The sequence below is a fragment of the Neopsephotus bourkii genome, unplaced genomic scaffold, assembly GCF_033783945.1.
Source record: "Neopsephotus bourkii isolate Nb327-2 ecotype Australia unplaced genomic scaffold, CSIRO-AGI_Nbou_v1 NB_107, whole genome shotgun sequence".
Taxonomy (NCBI): domain Eukaryota; kingdom Metazoa; phylum Chordata; class Aves; order Psittaciformes; family Psittacidae; genus Neopsephotus; species Neopsephotus bourkii.
In genome coordinates, this window is record NW_026900624.1 from 13,557,456 (window position 1) to 13,567,454 (window position 9,999).

Sequence of the window (9,999 nt, forward strand, 5' to 3'; positions counted from 1 at the left end):
CATCAGTCATGTGGGAAGGTGACTGAACTTACTGTCTAATGGTAGAAGATGCTTCAATTGCTTCTTTGGACTCCTATTAGAAATGACCTTAAAATAAACAATAGGGATATAAAAAAGATCGCATGAGACGGGAAAACTCTGGAAAAATACTAAAGGGAGAACAGTTGCCATGGCAATGCTTCTCTGTTTTCTCTTGGGATAACCAAAGTATGTGTGGAAGAAGACACTTTCCTAACACACACCTCACTTAGACCCAAACCCACCTAGCTTCCAAGGTCAGGCATAGGCACTGTGGGTGGTGAAGCTGCCCATGGATCACAGGCATGGGCTCTGCTGTCCCATCACAAGAAGTCCCAGTGTCAGGTCAATGTGACGCTGCACACCCAACGTCACAGTGTCACCCATGTCAGGGTGCAGGTCAGGGTGCTGCAGTGCATGGCTGAGGAACCACTTTTCCACATCAGCCGCCTCTTGATGGCCTCATAGCTCCAGAGCTTCTTTGCTGCTTCTTGGTCCCACACAGCAAGTGGGAGTAGAAAGAGGCTCACAGTTTACAATGTCCAGCTGCATCATTTCATGGCCTCCCAGAGGTGAAACAGGACCATGGCACTTTTAAGTCCAAACTATAGGCCAGGCTATAGGGGATGCAAAACAGGAAGCACTGGCTTGATCCTATGTTTGGTATATGGCAGTGAGTGGATCTGTACACATGAGAACCCATATCCTCAAAGACACCAAAACACCTATATCCCAGTGGTATCTTTAAGGATGTGGTCTTTGAGATCTTTTCACTTCCACTTTTACATTTGAAAAATCTGCACCTGAAGTTCATGCTCCTCAAGCCAGTTTCCCACCGGGACTGCACAGAAGATACTTCTGAGGCTGCCCCAGGACCTTGGGATGCTGCTCGGCGAGTTCTCACTCTCAGTCTAAGAACATATCAGCTCCTTCCACCCCATTCACCCAGGCTTCTCCTCCTGGAAAATGGGGGATGGGCAGCAGCTAGAGGTAGGGGAGCAGCATGCCCCCAGCTCTCACCTAGGCATAGCGTCTGGATGTGGAATTAGACAGCATCTTAGGAATCAAGCAGCCGTTGCACTGACCTATCTTCTGCAGCAGCTCCCACAGAGGACTAGGGGAATAAAAGCTTCCTCCATGGCTGAAACGTGTCTTGTGCAACGGATTCTGCTGAGAGCAAAGCAGAGATTATGAATGAGCTGACAAAACCAGCCTGCTGTCGGCACAGGCACCAAGCAGAGACAGAGTAGCTACACTGGAAGTGTTTCATCCATTACTGTCAGAGAAGTCACTTTTACCACTGATCCTGCTCCAATAAATCATGTTGCCAAGCAGTTTTATAGAAACGTTATACATCCAAAGCTACTTATGGTCCCATTAAAAGAGATATATTTCTTTTTTAGCTCAGTGTGGCTGAAATGCTGTCACAGAAGAGAGCTGCTGCTCAGAGTGCTATTGTGAAAGAGGTATTATTGTAATTACAGCAGGAGGGACGATGTGAGCTAGGAGCCACCATCTTCTTCCTCTGTCGCATTGCTTTTGGGAAGCCTTGCAAAGCTGAATATTTGCTACCACAAGCACAATAGATGCTCATGCTCCCTTAGCCATGGTGATTGATGAAAATAGGGAAATAATGATGTTACTTCCCTTTTCACCATAAATCACCTATCCCCTCAAAGTGAATGGAGTGTTTTAAATCTGGCCAGATTTATATGAACAGCTTAACCAATTAGCTCTTTCATAAAGCCTGTCATCTTCTTAATGCAGTGTAAGATATATTTAGGCATGTGTCTACAAAAGAAAGTATTTCTTTCCAAAGCTAACAGAGCTCTCATTCCAGCAGACTTTAAAACCTCAATTTGCAAACGTCTGCCCTGTGGCTGTGTTTGCATTAGCAAGTTATTCAGTGACAGTAGAAGCCAACCAATAGAGCAAAGAAGAGGATTTCAAGGCACCTACATATACACTACATATATACACATACATAGACATGTATACATATTTATACACATACACACTTAAATATATATAAGTATATGTGGTTTGCTACCCCTGAGGCCAGCAGGAAACCTCTCACAGATGATGTTACTAACCAATGGAGTAGCCTAGGAAGGTGTTATATTCAGCAGAGCTAAGTCGGCATGGCATGTGTATAATTTCCATCAAGATTATGCTTTTGAATTTGGCTCTGTTTAAATGTGTCCCTTCCCGTGGCCATCACACCTCTGACATGCTGGTTTGCATAGCACTGGGAAAGACCTGCCCAAAAGCTAAATAGCAGCAAGGCAACTCCTGTCTCTGGAAGGCAGAGATAATTCCAAGGCCATTATCCTGCTGAGACCATCCAGCCCAGCAGGCAGCCATGGAGATGCTCCACTTCACTGCTGAGCGCGGCCATGGGAGAGGGGCCATGAGCAGTGGTGCAGCTTTTGCTACACAATCCATCACATCCCCATAACCCAGCTGCTGACAGCACCAAGGTGCCTAAGCAAGAATAAAACTCTGCCTTTCAGTTTCCCCTGCACTGTCTTCTTAAATCCACACACAACAGTTAATGTCATGATGCCCTGCTAACATCAGAAAAGCACCAAAATGGATCCATTTCAGCATTTGCTCAAGACATAAAATAGCACTGCACAGGCACAGAAGAGAAGCAAGGAGGTCTCTAGGTGATCAGTTGCACTATTATCAGATAACAAACTGGAGGGTGCAGAGAAAGACGTGGTGTTGGTTTTAATATCAGTTTAGGATATTAAAACAATAAAACATTAAAAAATATTAAAACATGCCAATTGCATGTAACAGAACGGCTGTGACCATGCTGGCTTCAGGGCAAAATCCAGTGTGTACCTCTGACTCCTGGCCCCAGCACAAAGAGGTTGCTGGAAACCCTCTTTTGTCAACAAGGAGTCTGGCTGTCCAAACAAACACGCACCTGCAGTGAGGGAGGTGGATCGAAAAGCTGGATCAAAAAGCTGGCTGACCCAGCTGCCTATGAAGCAGAGAGACAACCTGCTGGAAAACCTCAGCCAGAGAGCATTTCTACCCTTCCCTATGCATGGAACTCCTTGCTACAGAATGAAAGGATGCCACAGATAGTAAGTTTACTTTAAGTCCAAAATGAAACTGGACAAATGCATGCGATAAAGTCTATCTGGGTCCACAAAGCACAATAACAAAAATCCCTGAGGCACATTGCACTACAGGCAGGGAAATACTTAGAGGTGGTCTCAGCCCACAGTTGTACTGATTCTGTAATCTGTCTCAGGTGGCCACTACTGGCCATCACTGGCAGCAGGGCACTGAGCTGGAGGGACCTCAATGTGACAATACGTCTAACATTTATAGATAGTAGGTCATGTTGAAAATCAGTCATCAGTATTTGCCTGAAAACAGTCTGTGAACCCCAGCCACAGGAACACACAAGTGAACACACAGTTTTCCTCAGGTAAGCAGGCCCCCATGTTTCTACATTAACACAACATCAGTCAAAGTCTCTCAGTGGCTGGAACCAATGAAGAAGGAGATTATTTCAGTAACTCCCATCTCACACAGTCATATAATGCAGGGCCACACCATGACACCTAAAATAGCAATTTATTGGAAAAAGCATCATGACTATTTATAGATGCTGCAACATGATTAGTACCCCAAACAAAAAGATAAACTGCCAACCTAAAGGATTTTCAAATCAACAACTCCCACTGAGTTGTCACAAAGTCAATGATTAGCACAGAAACTGTAAATCACAATCTTATTATTTTCTTATTTATTTAAAAGCTCTGGAAAATGCAGACAGAACACAGGCATCGTTGTGCATGCAGATGTGTACAGAAAAGGCAATTCGGTTTGCGTAAGTTTTTGGTATCAGTTAACACTGATTATGAAACTCTACTCTGCCCACTGCACACAAACAGCCAGCAGCAGGGCTGTACTGGAGAGCCTACAGATGTGATTAGTCTCATTGTAAGGTCAGAGTGTATGCATGTTATGAAACAAAAAAACCCCATGCTGCTGAGATGTGCAGCGCTGGTCATACCAGGTTTGTTGTTGGTCCTCCTAACATTTGAGATGTCATAGGAGAAATTTTGAGAGATTCTAGGATTTTGATCACTGTAGAACTTTCACCACCAGTAGCCAGAAAGGACTGTATCCACAGTCTACACACAGAATGAACCTGGAAAGGCATAAACTGGGCAGCACTGTGTCCCTCCATTGCTCACACCACACAGATACAAATAAACTGGGACATCAGTAGGTCCTTTTGGATTCAGGGATGGGCTTAGAAGGGCTCCTTAAAAAGCTCCTTCAAAAGATTAACTCTTCATCTGCCTTGATTTCCCTTTTGATTCCTCCTCGCCTGCACTGCTAACCACAGTCAGTAGGTTTTCCAATGGCTTCTTTGTGTGTGTGGGTCTTTTGTTGCTGTTGTTTGATTTGGCTTGGGGTTATTTTTGTTTTAATTAAATAATATCGCTCTTTTTACTCATCCTGATTAGCTGCTCTTGCACACAGGTGACTGAAACTCTCTTGTGAGGTCCACAGCAGAGCCCTGGCTCAGCAACAGATAAAAGGAAAGTACATGAGAACTTCAGGTTTTCTCCTTTTACTGCTGGGATTTGTTCTCAGAAAGCAGGCGTGTCAAACAGCTCGACCAGCCAGAACCTGGCATGCCATCTGGCAAATATCTTTCCAGGGGGAAATCGCTTTGGGGCTGAACTTTGGGGCACTTAAGCACCAGAGGAGCACATCTCTTCTAATGGAGGTAACGAATTACACAGGCACTCGCAGCAGCATGGTGTGTGAGCATGTTTCCACTGTGGGCATTCTGCTTCCTCCCTGGTAGAGCCAACAGCTAAAACAGTGGTTTGATGCCTAACAGTTAAACACTGCCATCTTCCTAAAACAAGGCTCACCCTTACTACTGTATTTGAAGTTTCCAAAAGGTTACTCATTGATTAATGTAAATCCTTGTTTTAAAGGACAGGTTTTCCTCCTCCTCTATAGAAGACAGTTGCTCTGAGCAGCCCTTCAGAAACTAACACTATTTAATAAGAGATTTTTTAAAGATGTGCACGTCACAGTGGTTCCACTAGATGCTCACCATTCTTCAAATGCGCCCTCGAATCACAAGTAATAGGCACCTGCTTTTTTCACAGCCTGTGTTTTTCTAATTCAGTTAGATTAACACACACATTTCAGTTTTGGCCCTTGTACAGGCTAGTTTTAAAGAAATGTTACACACAAGTAACAGGAAGGTGAGGAAATGGTCTTGGGGTCTCCGTGTCACATTGTCCAGCTGCTATCTGATACAAGGACATAACTCACCTCAAAATGTCTCACCTTATGCAGAAGGATAGCTGCAAATAGAAACCTGGATCTTCCACTAAATGACATTTCTTAGTCAGATGACAGAAGCGTTGCTCTCCTGAATGCTATGAGTCAATATAAAGGCTGCTTATTTTCACTGTGCTGTGTTGGTAGCAATGCCCGTGTCCCTTTAGACTGCTTTTGGAATGGCACAGGGAAAAGCAGCATTTTACAGCTGCAGCGAGTTCAACAAGATAAAAAAGTCCCTGTGTGCACTTTTGTCATGTTCTCCTGCCTGCCTCAGGTGAGACTCATAGCACCTGGACACAACTCATGTGAGGTACCAGTCTTGCTAATTAAATACTTCTGTCTGTCTCAGCATTAAATTCTGGAAGCACGAGGTACAGAAAAGCAAGCCGCAGAGAGATCATGAGAGTCTGTGTCGGTGAGGATCTGATCTGGAACAAAGGAGCAGGACCATCTGGGGATCTGCAATGTTCTAAAATGGTTTGTCCATGAAAGACTAAGGCATAGGTGTGGAGGAAAGGAATGATGGTTCCCTGCCTCTGCCAAATTAGTAGTTTATTTTGAAGAGGACAGGAACATGGTATGGGAGATTAGGGGTGTAAGCCAGCACCATGGGGAGCCAGATGCTCACTCTTTCACAAACCAGACCTCATTGCGTCGCCCATAAGGCTTCATAGGGGGGTCATAGCCATTGCAGAAGTAGAAATCCTTGTGGTATGCAGCTTCACTCCCCAGAGCAGACTTCAGTTTGGCAGCATAGTTCACATAATCCATCTCCTTGGCATAGCCACCAAATTGTCTGCAAAGAAACCAAACACAGAGAGGTGATGAGCAGTCTTGGCAAAGAACAGAAAGGAAAAGAGAGAGAACAGTACATAGCCACAATATATTTAGCCACACTTTTTGGTCCAGGTCCTGCTGACATGCACTCACACAGGTGCTTTTCTTTGTGAGCCAGCACACTCTGTAATAGACCATGTCTCAAGGGTTACACAGCCAGAGTGCAGTCACCCACTGGCAGACTCCAAACACACCCACGTGTATCAGTCAGCAGAATGGCCCTGCCGTTTGAACCAACGCCATATCAGAGGAACAGCTTCCTAGAACACAAGGTTATCTCCAAGTCTGCTCAACCCACAGTCAATGCGCCAGTGTTGTCAACAACTGTGTTCACTGTGGTATGAAAAACGTCTGCTGGAAGGCAGATCACGAAAGGAAGACAAACTCTAACTAGTCCAAGGAAAAGTAGGAGGTAGGAAGACATATGTTAGAAATTACAGGCTACAATGTTATTTAGAAGGGGTGGGCTGGAATTGATCTCATTTATGTTGACCTCCCACCAACAGGAACTGTTTCCACATCAGTCTGCACCTCACTGCCCTGCCTCAGAGAGAAGGTTTGAGACAAAACACCCTGTTCTTGCAGAAGTGGCCCACACCGTCACAGGCAAGGAAGGAATCAGACAGTTGAGACTCAGCCAAAACTGTTCAAGCCAGGAGGCAGGGGAACATCCAAGGAGTTCAATACAAGTTGATGAGCTTATTGCTATAGTGATGCTAGTTTGAGTGCAGGTTGTCAGTCAACAGCTGAAGAAGACATTCAAATGTGATTTGAAGCAATGCAATGGCTGCTTGTTTCCATGATGGACTCTGGAATCAGTCCATCTAAATGAGGCTTCAGCTGACACCCTTAGTTTGATGCGAATCACACCAAAGGACATTCTTGGTGACTAAGAAACATCTGGATCCCAGAAAGTGGGGGAAACAATAGTTTTCAGAGATTAGAAATAACTCAGTACTTTCATATTCACCCTCCCCTGCTCTTCATCTCCCCAGATAAAACAAAAAGCCTTTCATAGCTAACCTCCACACTTGTTTTCCCCATGAAAAAAAAAAAAACCCACGTATTGCAAATCAGAGCAACATGACCAATGAAAAGAAATAAAACACCTGTCTTCAGTCTAGAAAGACACCTCCACCTCTTTCTACCACATGCACCCCTTGTACAGTAAGTCACCTGGTAAAACCAACACTGCTCTTCAGAGCAAGCCAGAGACCTCAGTACTTGGGACTGGAAATCCCAAGATGCACTCCTTACATGGAATAAATGGTCATCCCCTGTCTCTCTTCAATTTTAATGCTTTCATCGCTAGGACAAGGTGGGTTGGCTTGAAACTGGCTTGGGATCCGCAGAGAGACCTTCACTTTCTGCTGTAAGGAGCCATCTTCATCAGGAAAAGCAGTGATGGAGACAGGAGCAGTCATGCCCATTCCAATCCCTGAAAGAGACACAGACATTACTGAAGAAGTCTAGGTTCTCAGGAACTCACAGAATTAGCAGGTGATTCACAAAAGCTAATTTTAGTTTAGGAAAACTCCTCCCACTGAACTCCTGATGTAGTCAATCAAGAGTGGAGTCCTGTGGGGCGTGCAGAACAGGCACATTAGGCTTCTGCTTGGGACAAACTTCTTTCTCCACTGACTACACAAAGATCCTGGGAGATAAGAGTTCCAGGTGACCTCTGGAAGGCTTTTATTAATGGTCCTGGTTTTGTGGCTCTCAGACGTATAGCTCATGCCACTGAGACACACTGTTCTTCTGACAAATCACTTCTAACACAACAGGGTCTCTAGTTCCAGGTAGGTCAGTGATACATGCAAATCTACATCGGTATTTAAATAGCTATCATCTGCATGTACAGGGGAGCCCATAGCCAATACTGTGTAATACGAGCTTTCTCCTAAACCCTTCTAAATGCTTCCAGACATCCTACAAGTTCCAGTGCCCACAACACAGAGCTGTTACGGCTTTCAGCAGAATTGTCCATGCTATCCACTCTTCCAGGAACAGCATGCTGCTTTTCTGCTCATTACTGCTGAGGCCCACCACATGGCACTGAAGAACATTTTTCTTCCCTCTTCTTTTAGCAGTAAGGAATCCCCAAACCTCAGGATCAGGCAGTTACAGAAATTGAGATCAAGCCATCTTTCTCATTTATTTCAGTTTGATACCATACCTGTCTCTGCAAGCACATGTTATAGAAGGCATCCCTTCTACTACAGCAACAATGATCTCCACCTTTACAAAACACGCAGAGGGAAATGGCATTTACAGAAGCATCCAGCTCCTACTGCCATACAGACTATACAAGTCCCTCTACCAGATGCCCAAGAAAGGTGTGCAAGCAAATGTATATGCTTCAGAACTACTCTGTGGTCTTCTCCTCCTGCTACAGATGGTTACTGATGCATGTACTTTAGTAAATTGAGAATTATACGCGATCACCTGGAAGCACCATCATAAAACCCTATGAAGTACTGTTAAAAAGCAAGCCGATTGTTCATTACCCTTTCATGAATAAAAATAGCCAGAGTATATGATAAAATTATCAAGGTCATAAAGTTCTTTCACTGCCTACAAGGGTATGTCATAGAATTGAAGTGCCCCAGATACTTTGGATTTCATCTACTACTGCTCACCCAGGGAGCTGTGACAGGTAAACACTGTGTGCCTGTTCTCACAGTATCCCAGCTGCAAGGTAGCTTATTCCTGCTTAAACAACTTATTTTTGAGATTTTACCCTGAAACAGAGATGGTTAAGAGTGGAATCATTGCATGAGTTGGCTAGGCACGCTTTAACCTGTGGCAAGTTTGTTTCTCTCAGCAAGGGGCCATCCCTGTCACAGACTGGGAGCCATAAGCCAGGCAGGCCTGTGATGCCCCCATCCATCCGGCTTTCACCAAACCTCTGCGACTGGCGGTCAACTACAAATATCGGCCAGGGCCCTGGGTGGCGAGCAGCTCTCACCCTTGTCATTGGTTCCTCCGACGTACTTGAGGAGCTTGAGCACTCCTTCCTTTGAGGCTTCATCGAACGGCTTCCCCACCACCTCCACCACCGCAAACTGCCCGCCCTCGCACGCCCTCTCCTCGTAGCTGAGCTGCTCCTGAGGACAGAGTCAGAGATGGAGAAGCTGCCAGTACAGGCTGGAAGGAAAGTGGTGCCGGGAGGATTCCCACTCCCCGTCGCAGCGTCTTATCCGGTCCGGCTGGTGGAGAAACATCCCGCGGGAGCAGACTCCGGCCGCCGCCCTGCCACCTACCTTCTCCCCCTTCCTCAGCACTTCGTAGGGCCATCTCTCCACCGTGCTCAGCAGGGAGTTCTTGATCATGCCCAGCATGGTGCCGCTCGAGTCGGGCTTGCTCGGCTCGCTCCGGGTGAGGTGGGAGGGACCTAGGGCACTCCCCGCTGCCTGCAGCGCGGCGCACTGCCCCCAGGGGGAGCCCGACACCTGCGTCGCGGCGGCGGGGAGACTCGGAGGACGGGTCGCGTCCCCGGGGGTAAAGTAATGGGGGACGGAGAGATATGTGAAGAGTAATAACGTGCGGGAGCAGGCGGTATTCACCTGGAGAGAGAGGAGGTCTGGAGGAAATAAAGCACAAGGGGGCAGAAGTACAGACAGACCTGTGTCGTGTCTCGTGGAAGGGCACAGCTCTCCTGAAACTGCAACATCATCACGTTTGTTTAATAAACGGAACTGAGGGGATCACAGTCGTTGCCTTTCAAGATGGTGAATTTAAGGCAGTGTTCTGCGTGTCTGTGGGTGTTGAAAGCCTTAGTAAGGGGTAGATTTTGGAAGCCTC

At 46.0% G+C, this 9,999-nt stretch overlaps 1 protein-coding gene across 1 annotated transcript; it reads right to left on the bottom strand.

Moving 5' to 3' along the window:
- Positions 1-3,764: 3,764 nt before the first annotated feature.
- On the bottom strand, positions 3,765-9,566 carry HEBP1 (heme binding protein 1). Its single transcript, XM_061361709.1, has 4 exons — positions 9,459-9,566; positions 9,164-9,302; positions 7,453-7,633; positions 3,765-6,154 (listed from the first exon to the last, which is right to left on the bottom strand). Exons 1-4 carry the CDS (start codon positions 9,534-9,536, stop codon positions 5,983-5,985), a joined length of 570 nt encoding a protein of 189 aa, XP_061217693.1. The 5' UTR covers positions 9,537-9,566; the 3' UTR covers positions 3,765-5,982.
- Between the last annotated feature and the right edge of the window lie 433 nt (positions 9,567-9,999).

What these genes read in the sequence shown, in the direction of transcription:
- HEBP1 (XM_061361709.1), bottom strand. Translation starts at nt 9,536, where the DNA reads ATGCTGGGCATGATCAAGAACTCCCTGCTGAGCACGGTGGAGAGATGG. An exon ending in TGCTGAGGAAGGGGGAGAAG is followed by an intron (nt 9,303 to 9,458) that starts GTAGGTGGCAGG and finishes CTCTGTCCTCAG; the next exon opens with GAGCAGCTCAGCTACGAGGA. An exon ending in CGGAGGAACCAATGACAAGG is followed by an intron (nt 7,634 to 9,163) that starts GTGAGAGCTGCT and finishes TGTCTCTTTCAG; the next exon opens with GGATTGGAATGGGCATGACT.